We start from the raw sequence: 25,534 nt of genomic DNA on the forward strand, positions 1-25,534 counted from the left end.
TGCTATACAAACGGTTCAAGTCAATTTGTTCATTTAATCTCATTTCATGTTTTTTTATTCTTTTTTTTTTGTTATTTGTTTTTTTGCCCACACTGAATGATGATCTTATTTTTGTTGGTGATGGTGTGAGAGTGGGCCTTGCAGACTCAGATCAGGAACAGGTACCCAGCCCAAGCTCTCTAAGAAGACAAGGAACAACTCCCCATGAGCCTCAGAACAAAGGACACAGGAAGAAACCTCGGGAAAGGCAGTTCAGAGAGAGATCCCCTCTCCTCGGACGGCTGGGTCCGTACGCACATTTGATCTTGTATATTTTTGTTACGCGCCTGAACTACTTTGACTTTTTTTTTTTAATGAAGAAATTCTTCTTCAATTAAGGTTGGCTAACCGGAGCACCCGGCGAAAACCACATGTAGCTCAGGGAGAACAAGTGCTTGTGTTCGATTCAGTTCCTGATCCTGGATCTGCTTACTAGAAGAACTTGCTGTACCATTTCTTCTTCTTTTTCTTCTTGCTCAAGAGCTCTTCTAGCTGGGACTTCATGGCGCTTTCTTTCTCCTCCCACGCTTGCTCCTTTTCCCGCAGCATCTTCTTGATACTCTCTGTGGCCTGAATGACGGATGTCTTTTCCTCCTGCCACTCCGCCTGATGACCCTCCAGCTTCTGCTCAAAATTGCTCAGAGCAGCCACGAGGGTGCTGTTCTCATGTTTCTGCTGGTCCAGCTGAGCTCTGGATTTCTCCGTCTCCTCCATTAGCGAGGTTCTCACCTTGCGCCAGCCTAGGCACTCGGTCTGCAGCAGATCCTCTGCCTGTTTCAGGGCAGATGTGATCTTCCTGGTTTCCTCTTTGTGCTCCTCAAGCTGGGCTCGATGGGAAGCATGGGACTTTTCCAAAACCTCGTTTGCTTCCTCTTGCATATCCTGCAGAGTCTTCTTCAAGCCCTCTGTGGCCTGAAGGAGGGATGTCTTTTCCTCCTGCCACTCCACTTGATAACTCTCAAGCTTCTGCTCAACAGTCCTCAGAGCAGCCACGAGGTTGCTGTTCTTGTGTTTCTGCTCGTCTAGCTGATCCTCATAGAGAGCTCTGGATTTCTCCGTCTCCTCCAGCAGGGCGGTTTTCTCCTGCTGCCAGCGGAGGCGCTCAGTCTCCAGAAGAACCTCAGACTTTTTAAGGGCAGATTCCATCTTCTTGTACTCTACAGTCTTCTTGGCCTTTTCTTCTTTCTTGGCCAGTTTTTCCTGCAGCTTCTGAACTTGAGCCCTCTCAAAGACAAGCTCGGCTTCCAGCTGTTCGGCTCTTGTGCGAGCCTCAAGCTCTGCTCTTTTCATGTCAAAGAGCTGCGCCTTCAGGCCTTGAATAGTTTCAGTCTCAGTGTTGACTTCAGTCAGTTTCAGATCCTCGACCTCCTCTGACTTCAGATTCTTCAACCCGTTCATCTCCTGCGATTTGTCTTGAGGGGACTCGCTGGGAGAAGTCTGTGCCTCAGTCTGCTCTTCAGGTTCATCAATGAGCAAATGTCCATAACGGGAAAACAAAGCAGCTGAAGGTCGAACCTTCTCTGAGTTGTTTTCCACGTGTTCCAGCTCTGTCCTCTGCTGGACCTCTGTGTTCTCTGGGCTCTGGCTTCTCTGTCTTCTCTTGCCCTGAGAACGATCTCTCCTCAGATTTATTCCTACTTTCTTCATCTGTGATTTATCTTCTTTCTTGGTTATTCTTCTTCTCTTACCTTGCGCTCCCTTATTCTGTTTTCGTTCCATCGCAACAAAGAGATGTGTGTCTGAACTAAACTAAGGTCTGAGCACAAATGTCAAATATAAAGTCACATCATCTCCTATAACATTTCAACATTCTAGAATGTCTTTGATCAAAGAACTGTCTTTGATACATTCTCATGGAATCATCTGCCTGTTGTTGCTATAGCAACAATAACAAACAAAAACTTAAACATATCATTGAAACGACCATAAAGTGTATATATTTGATCAATCTAAAATGCATGTCTGCTGCTGTCATTTCTCATTAATCACAACAGTTTCACTAACCTTAGGTTTGAGACTTTTCAGCAAAGCAGAGACGTCAGAAAGTAGGGCCTATTTGGTCAAAAATATTGTGATATTTGATTGATTTTAAAATAGAGAGGTATATATCATATATCACGATACGGCCTTAAAATGCAAGTTTGCCACATCGTTACTATGATCTATTCTACTACCCTCATTACCCAAAATGTCTTTGTCAGAAAGGAGAAAAGTGGACACAGAGTGTAGAGTTTTCAAAAAAAATGGGCCAGCTTCCAACTATTCACAGAGGTGAATGGGAAACCTGTGTGCTTGGTGTGTTCTCAGCAGGTTTCAGTGCTCAAAGAATATAATATTTGCACCACTATGAAACTCATCATAGCAAAAAACAGCTTGCAAGAACGACTGAGTAGAGAAAATATAAAGGAATTGTTTGCAGGTCTGAAGCAATCTGTTTTTACCCGTAGCCGAGATGCAGTGATGCAGCAGTAAAATCTAGCTACCTTATAACTAGCAAAGTTAAATTAGCATCAAAGCCATTCAGTGAGGGTGAGTTTGTAAAAACATGCATGCTGAAGGCTGCAGATGGCAGAACTGTTCATTTCATCCGAGCCAGAGGTCTGAATCACCGTCAGTTTGTCAGCCTTCTCAGCGGTAAAGATATCACCTGTGGATTGCCATACCAGATGGAAGTAAGGTTGGTAAGCAGAGGTGCTGTGTTGAAGTGTTCCTGTGATCTATGAGAGGAAATTGGACGGTTCATGGAGAAAAAAGGTGGAATATGACAAGTATGACATGTACCTTAACAATGAGTTCAAGATATCAGCTCAAATATGGTCAATGTATATGAATCTAATAAAAGCCTTTGGCCTTGATGTGATTTGGACACACAGTACTCTGATGTGGAGTCAGATGCGCTACTATTGCACCACAAAGTCTGCTGTAACAGGCTGGAATGGTAGAACTATCTGTAACGTTAGAGCTGTGGCACATTCAGCAGTCATCAACGACTTCAAAGTGATGCCATACATGTTTAACTGGGTTAAGATCTGATAACCGTGAAGGTAATTCCATGTGATTCACATCACCTTCATTATGTCAAATCATTTAGTAACCTGCTGCACCTTGTAAATGGGGATTTCGCAACTTTGCCATCAGAATGTGAATGTTTCTGCACTGAATAAAGGCATTGAGTTATAACAGCTTCATGTTGATTTGAAGTTACACATACACGGCGATAAAGGACACAAACATTTCAATATACATGACTTTCAAACAGCCTGCTCGATTGATTTGGACATTGGAGACAGTTGACCCTGATGTGATTTGAACACCAAACCTTCTGATCTGGAGTCAGTCGCACTACTGTTGCACCACAAGGTCTATAAGAGACTGACAAAATGGCACTTTAAAACAATTCCAAAGATGTACAAACGCTATGGCTGCAGGCTGAGCAGAACACATACAATGTCCAACAAACTTGGATTGATTTCACCCTTAAGATTTTGTTCTCCGTGCAAATTTACCTTTAACTGGCTCTTATTTTGAAATTCCTTTCCTGTTTTTGAAACGATATCACACTTGGCCCAGCAAACATTTTGTTATGCAAGTGGTTAAGCATATGGCTTTAACACATTGAAGGCTTTGGCTGAAAGCATCCACACATTAGTCATGATGTTCTTCTTCCAGAAGATATTGCCACATTTTGCGTGCGGCATATGCCTGTGTGATCTGTGTTCTGATTGTGAGAGCACCATCTGACATTGTATTCCACAGGTAACAGGCTTAGGCTGCAGCGTATACAAGCTTTGCTTTACCAAATAACATTTCCAAGTTACATGTAGTGCTGTTTTTGTTAAGTCTGCACCCATCACTAAACAGGTGTACTTAATTAGCACACTGGGTAAATAATGGCAAGAGAAAGAAACTGAACCAGGTAGTATGATATACATGGTAGCCAACACTAGTCCGCAGCGTACAGGCTGAGATAAAGCTCGACTCTGCTTTGTGCCTGAGCCATGTTAAGATGCCTGTCCGCAGGTTTTTATTCAAACCGAGTCAAAACCATTTCACAGAACTGGAAGAGTCACCCAAATAAAACAATTTGATCAGAGTTTCAAGGCCAAAATGTTTTATCGAGACAATTCACATTAGGCTGCCTAGGTTAGTGTTTGCTGGCTTTCTTATTTGAAAACATCACTCATATAAACATTGATCAACATCTCATGAAGAGATAGAGGTCTGCAGTGTTTCCTCTACCTTCACTCAGGAGTGCTGGAGCCCCACAGTAGGAACACTACTGTACCACAACACCTAGATAACATGGGGAATTGAACATTACAATCTAGATAACAAAACAAAACAAACACAGACAAGCATGAGGTCTCATGCATCGCACTAACCCATCTACAGATCTTAATCATGATCAATATTAGCGCTGCAAACCACTTATATCACCAGAACCAAAAATGAACCACTGTCACCTCCACTTAAATTAAATTACAGAGGCAACACTGGTGATTGATAACCTGTTGATAATGGTTTGAATTGTTGCAATCTACCATCTACTTCCCACCAGAGGGCAGTCTTAAAGCACAAACACTGATGTTGTGGTACACTTGTAAACTGGCTATGGTCTGTTCAATGAATGGCAGCATTTTTAGTGCAGCCAAGGGTCATATGTTAAGGTGAAATTGTTACTATTGTATTTCAAAAAGAAAATCTGATTGAACTTTTGTCCTTTCTTGATCAAACACAATCACAGTTTTCATACTTTACATGTCAATGGACTTCACCTTTCTTCTGTTTTACTGTCTCCTATATCTTTAAAAAATATGACCACAGTGGAGTGGAGGTCGTGTGACAGGGACACCGCTTGACGATGCCTTGACCTGCTCAGTCGTCCTCCTGGATCCAAATTCTTCACATATATTTGATATATTTTCCTTCCTTGTATCAGATATTCAGTTCTTGTCTGTCAGTCCTGGGAGGGAGAACCCTAGTCTGTGGCTCTTCCTGAGGTTTCTTCCATCTTTCCTTCCCTGTTAAAAGTTTTTTTTTCACAGAATGTCGCTCATCGTACAGATTGTAAAAGCCCACTGATGCAATGTTACTGGGATTTTGGGCTGTAAAAATAAAGCTGATTTGAGAAAGAACTTCTTGAGCCAATCTACCAAAACTGGTTATATTGCTTTATTGTTATAATTGGTACATTATTTGTCTGTATGTTCATTGAAGACACAGTCGTCGGCTGTGTTAATGATGTAAATAATGTCAAAAAATATCGTAGACAACTTAGATGTAAACAAAATAATAGGGCAATACAAAATACTTTTAAATAGGTATTGTATTCTGTAGAGATGGATATTCAAAAACTTTCTGAAAATACAATATGAGAATTAACTGCACAATTAAATAGAATCAAATAGAAACCTGGAGACGCACTCCCACAATTTTTAACTCAGTTCTGACCTTCAATTTCACAAATCACGACTTCTTATCTCACACATATGATGTGCAAACTCATAAATATGAATTTTATCTCACATTTACGACTTCTATCTCATCTTATCTTATCCTGACCTACCTTGGGGATAATTTTCTGTCATCGAGCTTAGTTTTCATGTTTTTATTTTTCTTTAATTCTGTAGAATAAATGACACCGGCTGAAAGAAGCACATTTACGGTCCGCTGTTCACCTGCTGGATGGGAATTAATCTTTTCTCACCTACAGTACTTGAGTACGTGTACTTAATTACTTTCCAGGGGGTTTATTTTTGGTTACATTGCATTATCAATCATGAGAGGTGATGCTGTGACTGTCACTTTCACAGCACGATGTAATATTATCATATGGTCACACGGAGGCGCCAACAAGCTCAACAGCTCATATAAGCTGCATTTATTGTACATTTCCTGTGAATATTGTATTGATTATCAAACCTCGTGTATCATTTATGTATCTATATATGTATTCATCCATTTATTCCACTCACTCCAATCAGTCCATGATAAAAAAAATAAATCAATGGTTTTATCACAAATTTTAACAGATTTATGTAAATCAGCCTGTAAAACTTGAATTAATTATAACAGACTCCCAGCAGGTGATAATCTGTCATAATTTTTCCATCAGTTGCTGAGATAAACACACACATCGGTCTGTTTTGATGCATGTGTGCAGCAGCAGGGTGAAGCCAGGGGCATTTGGACCTGGAGGAGGCTTTGACGGAGCAGAGATGGGAGCAGCAGGCTGACAACACACTCTCTGTACCCGCCCACCCCGTCATGCAGCGTCGGCCGCTGCATCTGGGTCCTCCCCGTCGGGTCTTTACATCTTCTGGGCCGAACAATATGTGGATGGTGTGGACAATGAGATCACTGTAGGAGGGAATACCAGCACGTAAGTGTATACATCCTGCACTGACAATACATCAGACAGCTATAGACTGAGAATAGATCTGTAGCTTCTGTGTGTGTGTGTGTGTGTGTGTGTGTGTGTGTGTGTGTGTGTGTGTGATCCCATGTACGACTTACACTCACTGTTAACAGTGTTTACAGTTCAGTGTGGGCAGATGTCACTCAGCAAGTGTAACACTCTGCACCATGGAGTAATGAACATCTGCTGCCATTGGGTCAGTAAAGAGACCAAACAACTCATATTCAAACACCTTTAATCACACTTGTTCATGCAAAGTGTCTCACCATTATACAGTGTGCATTCAGAGCTGTCAGCCTTTTTCATTCTGTGAGTTATTTTACTGTTTGTATCTTGTGCGATTTCTATTCCCATGAATTCATGAGGAGAGTCTTTGTTGTCATTGTCCCTGTAGAGCACAAGCTCTTTTTAATACCAAACAGTATCTGCCCGTGGCCCCATTGTGAGAGTGGAGAGCCTGTTAATCAGGTTCTCTAAAGGATATCTTACACACCTGTGCTGACTGCATTCTCCTGAAAGGACAGCTATGCATCTATGAACATGAAGTCTTCTCTGCATGCAGAGTATCATTCAAACAGTATCAAGTGATTTCACTGGCGAAGATGTCTAAAACCAGATGCAAGGAGCTGATTTGCGAAATCACTTGACACAGCTGTATAGAGTTCAAAAGTGATGACTCTCCTCGCAGGTTTGGATCACACTTGCTTATTTGTATTTACTTGCATATTGTATATATGTGCATATTTGGCAGGTATACATGTGTTTGGGTATATCAGTATGGATATGAGTATGCATGGTACATATACAATATATGGTGCATGTCTAACTATGAGCCATTATCTATGTTTGTAATTTGTTGTTGTTTTTATTCATGTTTGCTTTGTTTTGTATTCCAGGGCATGTGGACAGATGCAATGCTCTCAATTAACCATCTCATCTTTATTTTCTAGTCTGTTGTGTATTTTTCCCCCCCGTCCTCAACCTAGTACGATGTAAAACTTCTAAAGTATAAAATTTCTGTTATCTCAGTCAAACTGCAGTGAACCGGTTGTTGTTTCATTTGAGGCCGTTTGCACCCACAGCAAATTAACTGGTCGTTAGCAAATGTGCACAAGAACAAGAATAATTGGTTTTTTATGTTCCTGTACATATCCATAAAAGTATCAAAGACAATGGTCAACTGTCTGCAAGGGGTTTCCTGTTCTATCACTAACTAAACCACTCCTGTATGTGTTCATAAACCAGGATAAAGTGGTCACATGTCACAGTATCTCAGATTTGATCAGAGAGCTATATCAAATCCCAGTATCTGAAAATCACGCTCAATCATGTAAATACCTTGTTTTGAATATGATCAAAAACAGGATAAGATTCAAAACCATGACACTAATGTGTAAGTTAACACATTCGTAGATGTGGAACAAGAGCAAAGATGAATTTAAGAACTTCATTTTGTGAACACTGTTTCAGGTCAAACCCAGTTGAGTAAAAGGGTATAGACAACCCATCACTGTCCTGCTTGTTGTTCGGTCCACACAGTTTTTCCTCGAACGCTGTCACTGAACTGACTCATCGACAGAGGTTTAGGATTTTTCCGGGGTGTTGCTCCTAAACATTTACCAGGTAACCCTCTCAGTGGGCAGTCGGACAGCTTTTGTCAACGTTCAGACTCGTTCAGGTCACCACAGTAGAGAGCATTTTATTTGACCTTTCACACAAATCAGTTCAGTACAAGTTATTGCTTGACAATAATGAAGGAAGAAACAACAAAAAAAGAGGGTCGCACTCAGGTATATATCTTTTAATTTGACTTGATCATTAGGGCTGGGTATCACCAGGTACCTCGCGATACGATACTATCACGATATTTTGCCCAAGATAACGATAATATCACGATACAGCGATTCTGCGATAATCGATATATTGCAAAATATTTCATCCACGATACATCACGATATCTGTGTCACTGAAGAAATTCATAATTTATTGACTGCACTGAATCCATTTCACAGGAATTACAAAACAGTGTCAATCAATTTCACATGAATGACAGCCAAGTAAACAAAGAGTGTATTGCACAGTGACTGTTCTTAACACACACACTGACTACAACTATCATTAATATCTATATGTGTGGGTTTCAGAGCTACTTAAACCATTTTTTAAATTTTATTTGGTTGTACACCTATGTTTGAATAAAGATAAAGCTGTCCTCCGAAGAGGGGTTGTGCTGGTGGGCCAAAAAAAGAAAAAAAAGGTTAAAAAAAAGAAAACATTTTTTTTTTTTTACATTTTTAAATATCGATATTTGGCACCAGTGTATCGATAACGTACCTCAAGACGAAATATCGCGATATATCGTAGAACCGATATTTTGGCACACCCCTATTGATCATCTGTTGGGTGCTACACGAAACATTAATGAAGACACAAACAACGAACAAGAACCATCCAGATTATTATACAGATCAAAACTGTACAGAATTAGTGCACAGTGCAATGTAATGCACTACAAATGCTTATTAAAACACTGCAATTAAGGTAATCATGGTATTAAAGCAAGGCCAATGGATTTGCAGTTCAATTACTAAGTTTAGGTACTTAACAACGGCCTTACAGCCTGATGGTAGTTACAGACACCTTAATGAGTGTCTTCCCTCTTTCATATATTTTTTGTGTATAATATTTTGTTATGACTGTGTAATGAACAATTATGGTATCATCTCACCATCAGGTACTAAATCTATCAGCACAGACTTCTCAGCAACGCAGTGTACATAAGATGCCGATGTGCAGTTTCACTGATGGAGAGCAGGGTGGCGCGTTAGATAACTCGGATGTTGTTGCTCTGCAGTGTGCGGGCTGTATTTTTGTTTCATAAATTCATTAAATAGGAAATTTCAAACTTGAGGGCAACCCGGAGCGCTTTACAGATTACACATGTGAAAACCTGAAGGAATTATAAAAACAATGAAAGCATAACAGATTAGAGTGAATGTTCAGGATTCGGTCACATGATGGTCTTCTATAAGTCATGTGCCACATTTCGTCTTTACCTTTCTCTTCCACTGCAACACTTTTAGAAAGAAGAAGTAGTGAGTACGATGACAGGGAGTCCCGTGGTTTGTCTCTATTCTGGTATAGTTTTCTAAAGAAACAAGATGAGCGGTGACGACATCTGACCATACGCTGTCCAAGGATTTGCTGATGTTGGCACTTTTACTGTTGGCACGATTGTAGCGAGTGTTTGACTGCTGGTTATGAAACACACACACTTTTGTACTTCAATACTTTAGTAGGCTGTTAATGTGGAATGCATTCACTATATGCATAACCTCTACCTGTATCCTAACCTTCATCCCAAAACTGGATTACCAACAGTAAGGCAACTCCCCCAGTTCCCAGTTCCCCCAAGTCACGAAAAACTGCGAAGTTCACTGTGTGGTAATAAAAATCCACAGTAAATTTGGGCCTTAGTTCTGAAGCACAACATCAACTGACACGACGAGGTGCACCCAGATCAGTAAGTCCAGTCTTGAAGAGCATTCTTGTGACAAAAACATTTTTGTAAATACACTTATCTTCTTATCTTGCAGAGAGTTAGAAGGTAAGATTGATACAGCTCCCCTCACTGCCAAGTACATATCAAGCTATAGCTAACAGATGGCTAGTTGGATAGTTTAGAACCAAACAGAAACAGAAACAGATCGCTCTCGCTGGCTCCGTCCAAAAATCACAAAATCTGCCTTGCAGCAGCTGTAAATATCACTAATAAACACACGACATCTGTGTTTAATCTGTACACAAATAGAAGTGTAAAAATGATGCCAGACAAGAATAATCCAATCACTGTTATGCTGCGCTGGTAGTTTTACATTTAATTTCTTTCTTTGACGTACTGTGACTTTTTCTCACACTTCTCACAAACTGTCGGTACTTTTTAGTGACCCTTTCCACATCAGGTTCTTCAAGAGATTCACGATGGCCCTAAATAAACATTTGCATTACCAGGATGTACGACGTGACACTCACCTGCCTGCTCGCTCCACTAAAAGTACAGACTAGGGATTTTACCGACATGTTTTTCTGGGCAGATACGAATATTAATAATTAGAATCAGGAGAGAAAGAATTAGAATAACCAATGTTGATTGACTACAGTTTATTCAAATACAAGTATTTCCATTTTCTGCTACTTTATACCTCTTCCCCACTACATTTTACTAAATTCCTTTAGTTATTAGCTACCTTGCAGATTCAGATTGAGTAGTATTGATAGGCTTTCACTTGTGGCATGTAACCTATAAGATATTGTTGTGGTTGGGACATTGAGTGACCACAGACTGACGAATACAAAAAGTGAAAGTTGCACATTTTTATGTTATAGGTAATTGGACACAAAGAACACTGATACTGATTTTTAGAAAAAGGTTGATTATCGGCCAATAATCAGCCCGTGCAGTGTCGGGGGGGCCCTGATCCAGGCGTGCAAACACATACGTACACATACACTACTTTACCATTTGGTTTTGCCACTTTATCATTTCATATGTTTGACTTTGTGGACATTCACTGGTAAAGTTAGAGTCTTTACCTGAGAAACTTTAATATGAAATACAACTAAATTGCTGAGTGGCATAATCTCTGATGAGCATTTGACAGAAATTCTCCACTCAGCGTTCACCGACTTGTTTATTCTGGAGCTTGCATGTCTGCACACTCGTCTTTAACTTTATATCCTTAAACCTCCATCCAACAGTTCACCACTCGTGTTGGGTTGAAAGTTGAGCCTGAATTTGAATGCATGGTTTCATTGCAGTTCTGGTGTTTTCTTGGAATATGTTAACAATAAAAGGGAGAACAATGCCAGCATTCTCATCTAACCTATAGCAAGTCTTGTGATTAGATAGAGCCCATGTGTAATGTGAACCTTCTCTGATCGTCTTTGGAGTTATTACCTCAAGGCTAAAGCTACATAGACGTATGGCAGGGGGTTTGATAACCCGAGGTCACTGTTTTAAGGAAGTGCGTATGAACTTGTTTTTATATGTCACACAGTGTGCGTGCGTATGTGGGTCTTGTGATCAGGTGATGAATGTGGTGAAACATAATTTCGGAGGTCTCATGAGTGGTTCTTGCATCGATTTACATCTCTGCCTTTCAGCCGCAGGCGACCTCGCTCACCAGGAGATGAAACGGCAGCTACTTGAACGAGCTTTAAACATCATGCAGATTATCTTGGCCTACTAATGAATATCATGCAGCGGTATGCACTCTGATTACTCATCCGCCACCACAAAAGTGACATAGCAACAACCCACTAAATGCAAATGAACACAGCTACAGCATCTATAAAACTACATGATGTCACCATTCGCCTCTTCGTGAATTAAAACAAAAGAAATAACATCAAATCGCTAAAATCAATTATTATCTTATCAACACAATGTTAATCACTGAAAGTCTCTTGAGCCTCTGCCTCGTTGCTCTTTTGTGAGTCACTCGGTAATGACACACCATGATAACCCCCGGACCTTACCTTTACAATGGACTGTACTTTCCTAACTCGGCTGACACACACAAACTTATCAACAGATTTCCTCGAAACTTGAATGGAAGAATGGCCACTCACTGCAGAATAGACCACATTTACTTTGGTCCATATCCATATAAAGGGATGGAATTCTTTCTCAGTTTTTTTAACATTGTGAGATCAGGCGTATTTAGGTGGCTTGTTGTAGTGAGTACAAGATCCGATGATCTTAAATTATGGTTAAGCAGTTATGGGTAGTTTCAAACGAACCAAGTTTCCTATTGGATCAGGCTTGATAGAATTGAAGGGGCTTGTTGGAGGTATACACTCCACTTGTTTTAATGTTTGTTTGTTCTGTGACTACAGTCCCCCGGTATTAAAGCTCTTGTTAGTGAGATAGTTAATTTTGAGTCTCTGAGTCTTGCTAACAGGAGCTTTAAAGTGAAAGTCTCGCCAAAAAGCAACCAAGGCTTTATTTTCGATTGAATATGAGTCAAACCTTGGTGTAAAACCATAATTACGACGAAAGAGGCACTTTTAAGATTTACCGTAGTTTCGTTTTCGGGCAAGCTAATTTTAAATGGAGTGCGGGGGCACTGCCACGCTAGCATCAAAATCACTATTTTTAAAACACTAAGAAGGCTCAACACAACATGAAACTTTGCTCGTAGTATCACCAGGGTCTCTACACATGAACACAAGCATTGAGAACATTGTTTGTGTACAAAGAGTTTACTAAAAAGAAGGTTTTTGAACAACTCACATTAGCAGTAGCACCTCCGGCGCCGCCGTCATGGCAGACAAAAAGTGTCGATCCCTGAGTGCAACCTAAAAGGCAGGAGAGTAATGCCTGCCTGTTAGGTCGCACTCAAGGAACGACACTTTTTGTCTGCCATGACGGCGGCGCGCCAGAGATGCTACTGCTAACGTGAGTTCAAAAACCTTCTTTTTTGTAAACTCTGCAGTTTTAATCAAGTTGTTTTTACAGGGATATTGCTGTAAAATAATGCTTGAAATCCATATTTTCTGAGGGATAATTTTAAAAGATTTAAATCTCTTGCCCAGTTATAACCTGTAAAGTTTCGCTCCCACTGAAGTGACTTAAAACCTCCTGTAGACTGGAGTATATAAAATGTTGTTAAAATGTTTTTTTTATTTCTGTATTCGTGTTGCATGATTCAAGCTAGTTAGAATCGTATGATGTAGTTTATTAACGGCATCAACACTGTGTTGCACTCACACAATGTAGTTTTGGGGACCCAAGAGAGACAGATAAAAAAAAAAATTTGTGGTTAAAATCAGGGCAGCAGAAACCAAAAGATTTGCAGACTTTTAGTCCTCAGAATCACTCACGCTTAAAAAAAAAGCCCAGTTCATACGCGTCCTATAATGCAACTTGTCCCTGTCGTTCATTAGGCCTTCCTGTTACTGCAAACACCAGTGTCATTCAAACTTCACACTCCTTGTTTGTAAAAGAAACTTTTCTTTCAAAAATAGAAATCAACTGTCATTTAGCTCTAGGAAAACAACAGACTTTTCCAGAAAACAATGTGTTCCTTTCATAAAGATTTCATTTAATATAATATTTGGTGTTTCTGTTGGTTTGTGGCAGTGCACTGTGAACACACTGGGTTAATATGTGTAAAATGCTCTTTTGCAAGCAGTAGTGTGAAGTTTTTACACTAGATTCTTGTGAAAAATGAAGAAACCTCTGCACACGTAGTTGTTTTTAAATATCAGGTTTGTTGAATCTTTGCCTGAGGTAACCTTACTATTGATGCTTCTGACACAACCAGGAGGTGCTACTACGAATTCCTAGGAGATAAAGAACAAGCCTGTGGCATAATAATCCCTTCTTACAAGAAGTGATAAGGTCTATTATGGATGTTTTGTCCATATGGACCCAGATATGACCCAGAGAGCCAGTTTCCACATCTGGAGTATGTCTTCAGCAGTGCGGCTGTCTGGCTTGCCCTGGAATGTGGGAGTGTTTACTATTTGAGCAGAGGGATGTTCTTTGCAGCAGCTCATGGAGACTGATTGAGAAAGAGACAAACAGCAGGGAGGGAGGAGAGGAAACTGGTGAGGAACAGGAAGGAAGAGCTTGCATATATAAAGAAAGAAAGAAAGTGGGGTAAGAGCAGAGAGGTTTGGTTTGTGAGCACATCTGTGGAGAAACGCTCGGACTCTGAACAGTGAGTACAAGAGAGCTGGAGAGTGTGAACTAACAACTCTGCATTGAGTTTCTGGATTTCACATCTTGGTGGCTGCACAAAAGATGACAGCATGATGTAATTGATTCCTTCTGCTGTTAAGATTTGAGGTTTTGGGCGTTCAAGTATCTCCGCTAAAGAAACTTTTTCCTTTTATCTGAATTTATTCAAAAGCAGGACTGACTCAATGATTTGGACAGAGCATGTTGTTCCTAAAAGTTTCCAGTGGTGACTAATGTTTGGCTTGTGCAACTTGTTCCATTTAAGTGCTGCTGCGGTCAGCTTCTCTCTTTCCTTTATATGAAAACAAGCATGCCATTGATTTAAAGGTGCAGAGTGGGTTCGTGTCAACACTTAATCTCCTCAATGTCTTGTTTTTATGTGTGCGTCCGTGCAGGTGAACATACAGTGTTTGCGAATCGTCTTCCTGCGTGCGTGCGTGTGTGAGCGAGTCCGTGCGACCATGCCGGGGAACACTTTGAGGATGCGTCACTGCCTCACCTTTGCCACGGGTCTGGTGGAGTGTCTGTGTTTTGCTGGAGCCGTGTTCGGATGGGCCTCCCTTGTTTTTGTCCTGAAGACGGAGGGCTACTTCAGCTCTCTGTGCGTCAACACCACTGGAGTCAACACAACGCAGGTCCTAGGTCAGTTTGATATCCTCACCCCTACTACCTCTGAGCGTCTGGATGCTTTAATGCTGCAAAACATTGTTTTTTTTTCAAGCACTTTCCTAAAATCAACTCACAGTATTTGAGGAATGAAGATCTTTTTGTCCTGACTCCCTGTTTAACCAGGTTCTTCTCCACCTTTGTGTCGCTCTTTGTCTCTGCGTTTTATGTGTCTACAGATTGCAGCGGACAGGATGAACAGTTTTCGCTTGTTTTCACCATCGCCTCCTTTATGAACAATTTCTCGTCCCTCCCTAATGGTTTCCTATTTGACCGGTTTGGTACCACGGTGGCTCGACTCTTTGGAATGTGAGTCCAAGAAAAACAACACCCTTAATTAGTTATTATAAAGGAAATCATTAATGGATCCAACAGATGTGATTTTTTACCAAACAAAGTTTTTTAAGGCGCTGGCCTAAAAATCCTCTACAGACAAACTTACAGACAAACTTACAGACAAATTTGTTAGTAGTTACTAACAGTTGACAAGTAAAGAACAAAATCAAGAGGTTGTTCATTAGTGTGCATTGAACAGCAAGTGCAGCAGATTCTAAATTCTTATTCTACATCATGGAAAATTTCACAATCTCTACAATAAAGTGGCGAAGGGATGACGTATCTTTTAAAGGAAGTTAGCATCGCCCTGGACAAAAGAGCCTGTGTGATCTGTTCAATTGGATTTTGGATTGTTTCTAAAAAATAAGCTCTGTCGCAAACACAAGTTTATGATACCTGCACGTTTGACAACCTTCACATTTGAACACCACTTTTGTGATTTTTGAAGTGTAAATGAAATCACCAGAGATAAAATAAAAAGTACCACATCACATGATTTCAACGTCACCGAGTCACAAAGTTAGAGTTAGAATAGTTTGCAACTAAAGACGGTCTGTAAAGACAGACTGGTGAGTAGATGAGTCTCTCACTTCAAATGTCCCCGACAAAAACGTGTCTCATTTAGACACTCAAACACTGGGTATATACTGGCGCTACGTCAGAACAAAACATGAAAATCTCTCCGGTTTGTGTTAACAGCAGACCTTATATGAGGCATTTAACAAAAAAAAAACCCCATTGATTTTGATTAAAGAAAAGAAGCTCTAAAAAGACTAAAATAGCTCAATCTAAAATAATTGAAGATACAGCAAGAGCTGTAAACCTATTAAGCCTGAGCACATATTTACTCAGACCCAGTGACATATACAGTATACTCATGTACTTATATACACTTATATATATCTTACAGAAATGTATAAATGATGTCTATTTAAACCCAGTGACAGATTGTGACCAAATATTTACCCAAGCACTGTACTTGAGTGCAATTTTGAGGTGCTGTTTTGAGTATTTACGTGTTCTTCTTCTTCGTCCGATACATTTTACTCCACTGCACACACTTGCTAATTAGTTACCCTCAGTTGAACTAGTTACTTTTCAGATTGCATGCTGCATCAGAGCAGTTCATTTAAAAAAGGAAATAACACTGATTCTAATAATGAGAAATATATATTTAGATACACTTTGGATGTTTAAGTAGGCCACAGTTATTGCACCAAATTACTTTTGATGCTTAAGTATATTAAATGTCAGATACTTTCAGACTTTTACTCAAGTATGACTTTTGAGTCATTTTTACAACATTGATTAATGTGATGCCACACACTGAAGTGTTACCACAAAAGTAACTTGAGCATCCAGAAGATTAAAACACAAAAGTAAGAAGCAAAAAAATGTTGTTTACTAGGTCATTTTTGCATCAGAGCTTTCTTCCTCCTGTCCTCTTCATCTCTGGTGGCTACGCTAACACTACTCTGCAAAGGGGTAATTTGCGGTATTTTTGAGCCGGCCTCTGGTATTTCCCACTGAGGCATTCCTAAATGTTTGCTTACGATAACAGCTGTTTCTTCACACGGAGACGAGGAGAAGCGAGGAAACTGTGTTGCTCGTCTGCATGTGGGTAAATAATCTGTCGAAAAAAGGACATGTAGGAAAGGGAGAAGGGAGGATTCACCACAGGAAGACACAGAGGAAAAAAAGCTTCCTTGACGGATGTTTTGTAAAGTTGCTGAGGTCTCCATTCAGCAGCAGACACGTGAATGGGCGTGCAGCATACACAGCCGAGCCTTGTGGACGCTTAGCAATGCAGAACGTAGAGAAAATGTTTAATGAGAAAAAGGGAGTAATAAAGAAAGCAAAGCAGTAAAGGGCAACTCTTACAGAGCTCAAACTGGAACCAGGAAAACAGAGAGAGTTACGAAGAAATAGAATAAAAGGTCAGGAGGTCTATTAATCACCAGAGGATGGAGGAATGTGAAATGTGTTTTATGTTTACAGCTGGTCAGACTGTGGGAATAAGAAGTCCTCCCGACCACCTCAGAGTTAAAATCATATATCACAACACCACGCACACATACCTGCCGGGTTTATTGCCCCAGCTATATCTAAATCCACAATAACAAACTGGTACTAAGGCCATCCATGTGTTTCCACTAAAAGAGGGTGGAGGGAAAATAAGAGGGCTAAGGAATGCAAAAAAATAGTTGGACTAGTGGAGATGAGGAAGGAACTTTTCTCAGGACGGGACGCGTAAAGGAAATTAAAGTCGGCCAAGAGTTTTCCAAACAGCAGCAGACGAATGTGTTAACTGGGATAACTTCGGATCAAATGTCACATTTCTTTATTCCCAAACTCAAAGTATTTGTTTTCTAAAAATGCCAATAAACTGACAAAATACATTTCTCCCCCACCCCCCAGATTTCTCTACACTATGGGTACTCTGATGGTGGCCTTCGCAGTTCCAGGTGAGAAACATGTTCTCCATAGTTTTGTTTTCTCACAAACACTTATTGTCTAAATTATCACTCACGTTGCAGCCGCAGATGCTCATTTCCCTCTTTCTTTTGCCTTTTCCACCATCAGCTTTGTCCAACATGCTCTTCCCAGCTCTCTCCCTGCTGGCAGTCGGCGGCCTCTTGTTTCTCATCACCAACATGCAGGTAACAGTCGGTATTCAGATTTGAAAAGATAACTGCCGTTTTAGATCAATCTGTCAGTTATTTTCTCCAGTTAACAAAACAGGAGAAGCGGGACCCAAATAAGATGAACATTTAATCCAGGGGGTTTTCAAAGTCTAATGCTGTGGGCGTCGCTGCAGACAAAACTTCAGAACTAAGTCCTTTAGTTTAGTCGCTCAGTTCCGCTCGATTTCTGTGATTAAGATGATGTTATTTAATCCCATAGACACACAACAATTTAGTCGAGACAGACTAATATTGCTGTTTGACATAACTTCAGACAACACTGCATTTTTTTTTAAAAAATGTCTGTCCTCAAACGTTTATTAGTTTCTGACTTTGGTAAAGTGAGAAAACAGTGAAGTCGTCTAACACGTCAGTATCCGCGTTTGTTTGTACCAAGCACCAAGAGAACACTTTGGTTTAATCAAATCAAAAGTCAAATTTCTTTAAGGTAAAAATTTAATGAAAATGAGAGTTTGACTCCAGGTTTATGTTCTCTGGGTCTCTTTTTTACATCGTTTGAAGTCTGGTGATGTATCTCTTCTGAGCTTTTTGTGGATCCCTGCATGTGTGCTCTGTCACCGGAGGATCACTGTAAAGTTTGGTGGAAAAGACACGATCTAGAATATCTGACCCTGACTGTTACTCGTCTTTGTTTCCATGACTGAACAAACTAAGTAAACAAACAGACTTTAAAGGACAACATCATTTCATACTGTTTTACTGTGTTTATATGTGGCGGACTCTGCCTCCTTTCTAGCTTCAAACAGTGTTCTGGGGCCTTATTTTCCTCTGAGGATGGCTCGTTTATTCAGTTATGGAAAAATAAATCATTCTGAGTCTAAAGTATAAACATTTACAAAACTACACAATGCCCTTTTAAAGCAACATTCATATGTTTATGTTTAATCATATCTCTCCTAAAGGTAGGAAACCTGTTCGGCTCCCGCCGCTCCACCATCATCACCCTCTACAACGGGGCCTTCGACTCTTCCTCAGCACTTTTCCTTGTCATCAAGGTGAGAAACGTCCGCCTGCTGCTCTCATGAATTCAATCTACTGGATATATTTATGATAATAATCTCCACCCTGTCTCATCTTCTCCTGCAGTTGTTACACGAGGCTGGTGTCTCTCTCCGCGCCTCCTTCCTCTTCCTGTCCTCCTGCGCCGCCATCCACCTGTTCAGGACTTTCTTCCTGCTGCCGAGAGACTCCATCCCCTACCCGCTGCCTGATCACTACACATACGGGTATGCATCCCCAAAACACCAACACACACGTCAACACCTGTGTGCTTCAGGGACACATCAAGTGTAAACAAGGCTCATTTATTTTCAGCTTTTAAAAAAAAAGAAAAGAAAAGAAAAAGAAATCTAACCAGGCCTTTCTAAATTCGAATAAAAGATTATTTGATTATTGGTTATGAATATATAGTAGTAAAAAGTTTGATTTATAAATGTCCTTTTTTCCTGCAGTAGCTGACTCAGCTTAGCTGGGGGGCTTTTTGCTTGTGTTCTGTAAACACATCAGTGTCCTCTTACAGCAGGAAAAACTGGGTTTGGGTGTGACTGGACATAAAGTCAGAGTCACAAACCAGTTAAAAGGAATCTGCTCCCTTTAAAGATCTTTAGAACTCTTCAGCAACACTGTTGATGATGAAGACATTCTGTTAAGAATACTAAAAAGTTTGTTCTTATCAACGTCTTAATATTCTCCACGTCCTGTTGTGATCCTGTATGTGATCAAAGCTAAGCTTAAAACCTAAAACCTAATCTATAATCTAATTAACTATCAAAGAATTCCCACAATGTACACAATGAACTCCTCAGTCTGTAGCTGACCCTCTGACCTTTGACCTTTGTCAGGATAACGTGCGGTCAGTCAAACACTCCGAGCTCAGAGCAGCCGACAGCGAATGGTGACGCGAAAGTGACGACAGAGGAAACACTGCTCAAGAAGGACGTCCCTGTGACACAAGGTGTGTGTGTGTGTGTGTGTGTGTGTGTGGTGTGGATTAAAACATAGAAAGATACACCAGGATCCTAATTCTCAACAATGACTTCACTGTCTTTCTTTCTGTGGTCTCCCCTCGTCCCCCTCAGAGAAGAGTTTCCGTGAGTGTGTTCTGTCCCGGTTCTTTCTGTGGCACCTGCTCTGGCTGTCGGTGATGCAGCTCAGACATTACCTCTTCATCGGCACCCTCAACCCCATGCTGCAGCGGCTGACAGCAGGAGAGCCTTCGCTGGGTAACCACACAAAGCGCTCTGCATGGTCTTGGCATCTGTGGAGGTTTCCTAGTTTTAGCAAATGTGTTTTCTCATGTTTCTCCGACCATCCTCTCCCTGTTTGTGCGTTTCCCACAGTGAGCCAGTACATCAATGCCTTCGCCATAACGCAGATGTGTGGCGTGCTCTGTGCTCCCTGGAACGGCCTCATCATGGACAGACACAAGGGCAAACCTCGTGCTGCAGGTAACATACCGACGCTAATAAAAGGCTAGTAATGGTGGTTAACCCAACGGGCCGCACCCCTGGCACATCTACTGTCAGTGTGTTAAATGTCAGGCGGACTTGTTCCATCTCTCCGGTAGAAGAGAGTCCAGAGTTCAGTTGGAATAAAAGCCTACGGAGCCAATGCTGTTTTCCTTTGCAGGGGAGAGTGAAGAGGAGTCGGACCTGCGGGCCACGGTGCTGTCTCTCTTCCTGACGGCGCTGCAGTGTGTGTTGTTCTCGGTTTGTGCCTCCACCCCATTCCTGCCGCTTCAGTACCTCACCTTCATCCTGCAGGTGATCAACCGCTCCTTCCTCTACGGCGGCAACGCGGCTTTCATCAGCGTGGCGTGAGTATCAACCGCATGCGCATGCACATGCACATGCACATGCACACACCTCTCTGTGGACTAAACTGTTGAGTTTGTTCATTTTTACTTGACTGAATTGTCATCTGTCGGTGTCTGTGTGTGCAGTTTCCCGTCATGCCACTTTGGGAAGCTGTACGGTATGATCATGGCTCTGTCGGCAGTGTTCTCTCTGCTGCAGTATCCCTGCTTCGCCCTGGTGAAAGCTCTGGATGGAGACCCTTTATATGTGAGTACGGTCTGATGGTACGACTTTAAATCCAAATTACTGCACTTACTCTGCTCCTCCCCCTCCCCCTCCTCCTCCTCCTCCTGGTACCTTCATCTCTGAACTCTCCCCGCTCTCTCCTTGTGTGGCTGCAGGTGAACGTCGGTCTGACGTTGCTCAGCCTGCTCGCCTTCATCCACCCCCTCGCCGTGTACCTGCACTGTCGACGTCTCGCCTCCCAGCGAAATGAGTCTTCGAGATGAGAGCAACGCCTCGCACTTAACATGTCCTTAACACCACCAGCGACACTGTTACCTCTTTGTTTGTTCCACTTGGAATGCAACATCGAGCGCTTGTAAATGAATTTCAGCCTGTAGTGAAGTGAGCTGGGCTGCTCTCGACTGCATCCTTTAGAATCGCAGCTCTAGCCTCTGTTAGCTTCTTCTCTTTTGTTTACAGTTAAGAGGCCTGGTGCTGACGACTCTAATTCTACTTCACAATTACTGTGACGCGTTGTATGTGACTTGTTTTATGCAAGCTTATGTTTTCTCGCCATTTATGTTCTGTCCTATCACACCACATTCATGGTGGTTTCAGAGTGCCAAACGATAACGCACTTTGCACTTTGGTATTCCTCTATGTCCATATTTTTTTCTATAGGACCAACAATGTTGCATGTAGCGCCTGCATGAGGGAACAAAGGTCATGTTTGCTCCCTAACATGACACAAGTGTCTCTGCACTGGCTCCTTCCACATAAGAGGTCATACAGATGCATTAAATGGAGCAGGAAACAGCCTGGCCACCTGCTGGCCTCTTAGTTCAGCTGTTAGCTGCTGATTTCACTGTAGTGCCAAACCTGACAGAAAAGTGATCTCCTTTTATGTTTTGTGGAGTCTCAGGTGTTCAATGAAGAACAACTTGGTGTCATGAAGGATTTTTAATGACCATGTGCCGTGAGTAATGATATGTAAAGATTTATAAAGGGAAATCTGTACTTTTTGTTTGTTTGTTTGTTTATGTTCCAGGCTGTACTTTCCATTGTTGAACTCTTACTATATATATATGTGTATATGTAAATGCAAGCTCTTCACTGTGCTGGATCAACTTAAATATGCCTTTTTGATATGAAGTTTAAAGGGAATTTTTGATATTTACTTTTGCCAAAATGAATGTTTCAGTTTTCAAGTATTGTGAGAAAGAATATCTACCTGCTCGCAACTGCCACTTACAGGTGGTGGAGAAAAATTTCAGTGTTACCTGTAAAGAAGATATATGTAAAAAAGGACCATAAATGAAACAACTGCGGGAAATGTATCTTAAATACTGAATATACTAAAATTAAACTTATAAAGACTGAACCTTGAATTCCTCCTGTTTACTGAGTGTTTACTGACTGTTGTATTTAATTCAATATCAGCTGCACAAGGTCTTATCATCAAAATAAAAAATGCGTTGTTAAAATGCCTATTGCATCTGGAGCAGCAGATCAGGATCGGGTCTGTAAGTCACTATTCACCAGGTTCAAGAATTACTCTGACTCCTAACTTTTATCTGTCCAATAAACATATTTGTTTACTGTCAGGAGGATCAGAAATTAAGTGGCAAACACTTGACACTCTGGAGTGTGTTGCAGACGTAACAAGATACTCTCAAGAGTATTCAGAAGTCTTTCATCACTAATGACGACAGATTAAAGGGGCACTCTTGACATCGAGAAGTAGTTTACTCATCATTCGGAGTCAGCCTTTGAATTCTGTTGTGTAATGTCTTCTGTGGCTTTCAAGGAGCTTTTGAGTCTGGGAAAACGACCCTGGTCATGTCATGAGAGTCATATCAGCTTGGGCATGGAGATAAATTTAAATAATTATAATAATAAATTGCTTCTCTCGCTGGTCATCGCGCCTAAATCACACTTGTTGCTTCCCATTTGTTCCTATCAGGATGCTGATTGGCATGAACTACTGTGTGTGTGAATTCCAGCTGCCTTGTAGGGTTGTAACACACCCGAATCTCAGAAACAACCATCCCAGGTCAAGCTGCATTGTGGGTAATGTAGGCGCCAGGTGTTGACAAGGAAGAAGAGTGCACGGAATAAGAAAAACTATGTTTCTGGTTCTGCTGCAGCGTTTTTGTTCTATGTAAGTATTTTGCCTGTCCACTGTGAGTCCAATAAAAGGGCTGTCCTGCTAAATCAATGGAAAACTCTTAAATTAACTCCAAACCTTGAGGATCAGAGGACAGTCTGGTGTCTCCAGTCATCAGAGATTCTTATCAGTCTGGGAGTGTGTTGCCATGTTGTTCAAGAGAGACGGAGGTGGAGACGTTTCACACGGGGCAGATTCATCTGGGGGGGAAAAGATCTGGCAGGGTTTAAACCTGAAATAACAGAGACACTCCCCCACAACAGCCTTTCTCCAGCTCTCTGTACACCTGCTGCGTGACGACGCCGAGAGACCAGATAAACTCAATACAGTGTGTGTGTGTGTGTCTGTAAGTGTGTGTGTGTGTGTGTGTGTGTGCATGCAGGGAACATGTGCACGGTGACAGGTTCTTCCCTTCGCAACTGCGTCATCGATGATCACAACCTCAGTTTCTGCGTTTTAATTCAGGCTTGCATAAATGACAGAAATAGGAGTGCAGGCGGGAGGAGTGAAGGATAAAAATAAGGCAGTCTGTTAATGAGGCAATTTGTTTTGTGATGCTTTACGTTTTTTTTTAAATCAGACTGAATCTGAGGGACTGAGGATGTCTTTATGACACATGGACTTGACTCAACAGATGCCGACTCATGCTCGTCTGTCCTCTTCGATGGGAATAACGACAGATGAACTGTATGGCCTCAGTTTATCATCCCTAATGTGCTTGTTTTCCCATCAGGTGGTTTTAAAACTCACCCATAACATACTTCTGTGTACTTTTGGTGTGGCGCTGTTCTTTCTTTGGTACAAGTTTGAGGTATTTGTACTTTATTTGTGATCCAGTTGTATCTATTTATACTTTATGTACTTTACCTGTTTATCATTCTACATTTCAGAGGCGAATATCATAGTTTTTGGTGCACACAGTGAAAGTACTTTATTTGTCATACCATAAATTAAACAGGACAACAGCAATAGTAAATGCTACTTATACCTGCATGAAAGCATCACTAATACTACTTCAATAGTATAATTTATGATAATTTAGCTTGTGATACTTCTTTGTTATTAACTATTACAATGTGGCGTTGCTACTTTTACTTGAGCAAAGATCTGCAAATGTCATCAGTTTCCAGTATATGGAGAAAAAAGACATAGTTACAGTTGCATCTGTTACTTCAGCACCACAGACAGCGCCACGGATTTGTCAGTGTCAATTTTTCAGCACACAGCACAGTTAGGTAACGGATACGTCAGAGCTGAAGTCAGGGCCATGGATTCTACCTTGAACAAACCTTAAACTAAACTAAAACACTCTCACTGAACAACCCCTTCACCCCTGAACTCTCTCTGCTACAGGGGGATGGAGAGGATGGAGGGCAGGTTCAGTCATTTTGTTAACAAGGGAGACGGCATCGCCCCTCATATCAATAACTATTCTTCCTCCTTTACCCCTCAAGTAATCTTTATTTGTGCAGTTTTTCCTTGCTCAAATCAAATTGCTGTGAGAGTGTGAGCCTCCAAAGCAAATGTGTGATTTGTAGACAAAACTATCTTGAATGAGATGTTTAACAGTCTCGTATGGATGTAATGTTTTGGTGTCCACGTATTTTTGGTTATCAAAAAGTCAAGTTTCCTACTCCTTTGTACCCTAACGCGACCAACATGTCACACACCCAGAATCTAGGCCGCGTTAGTAAAAACCAAGTGTGATTCTTATTCTGGACAAACTCAACTTCACAGAAAATTAAGCCAACAGACAAGAATTAATGAATTCTAACACCCTCATCACATTTATCTCGAATATCCAGGCCATGAGGAACCTGAACGGGCGTTTATTCAAATTGCTTGCAGATCTGAACTTTGTACAGTGAGGCTTTTCTTCTGACAGAGCAACTAAATATCAAATGAATCATTATCTCGTTAACAAAGTCTCGACAGACCTTTACTGTCCCAAACAACACCCACATCTCGTCTGATTCATACACTTCTACACATTTCAATCTCACGCTGTATTTTGATAGCTCGGATTTGAAGAATGTGGAAAAGCTTTGGCATTTAACAAACGAGCCAGCGCGGGAAGATTCTCTGTCCTGACGACCACACGTTTGCCCAGCAGGCACATTTCAGGTAGAATAAAACATGCTCTGCTTCACATGAAATACTCTTGATCAGGTGTGATTCGTGAGCCTGCTCGAGTTCTCTGAGGAGAAAAAACAAAGAAACGTTAAGGTAACACTTTATGATAATGGTAAAAAATCATATACTTAAGTGATGATGAACTAATGCGTGACTCACAGTGATTTAAATCATGAATCAATGGAGGATGTATCATGAATTTCTGTTGCTCACCATCAACAAACAATAAAAGTCACTCTGAGTTTACAGTATGTGTTGGGTTTACGCTTCACAAAACATCAGTGGAGGATTTTTTCTTTTGCA

At 41.0% G+C, this 25,534-nt stretch overlaps 1 protein-coding gene across 2 annotated transcripts; it reads left to right on the forward strand.

The window, feature by feature from the left end:
* The first annotated feature begins 6,261 nt into the window (after positions 1 to 6,261).
* Positions 6,262 to 22,319, forward strand: slc43a3b (solute carrier family 43 member 3b). 2 transcript variants are annotated; one of them, XM_030395492.1, is made up of 13 exons: positions 6,262 to 6,421; positions 14,600 to 14,846; positions 15,050 to 15,179; positions 17,625 to 17,671; positions 17,790 to 17,866; positions 18,814 to 18,906; positions 18,998 to 19,137; positions 19,753 to 19,865; positions 19,990 to 20,133; positions 20,251 to 20,358; positions 20,540 to 20,726; positions 20,853 to 20,973; positions 21,108 to 22,319. In XM_030395492.1, the coding sequence occupies exons 2-13, from the start codon at positions 14,666 to 14,668 to the stop codon at positions 21,213 to 21,215; spliced, it is 1,449 nt and encodes a 482-aa protein (XP_030251352.1). In that variant the 5' UTR covers positions 6,262 to 6,421; positions 14,600 to 14,665; the 3' UTR covers positions 21,216 to 22,319. The 2 variants fall into 2 exon arrangements, with proteins under 2 accessions (XP_030251352.1, XP_030251351.1); XM_030395491.1 differs by lacking the exon at positions 6,262 to 6,421 and adding an exon at positions 14,022 to 14,184 and having other exon boundaries at positions 21,108 to 21,417.
* The last annotated feature ends 3,215 nt before the right edge of the window (positions 22,320 to 25,534 follow it).

Source organism: Sparus aurata, chromosome 18 (assembly GCF_900880675.1).
Source record: "Sparus aurata chromosome 18, fSpaAur1.1, whole genome shotgun sequence".
NCBI classification, from domain to species: Eukaryota; Metazoa; Chordata; class Actinopteri; order Spariformes; family Sparidae; genus Sparus; species Sparus aurata.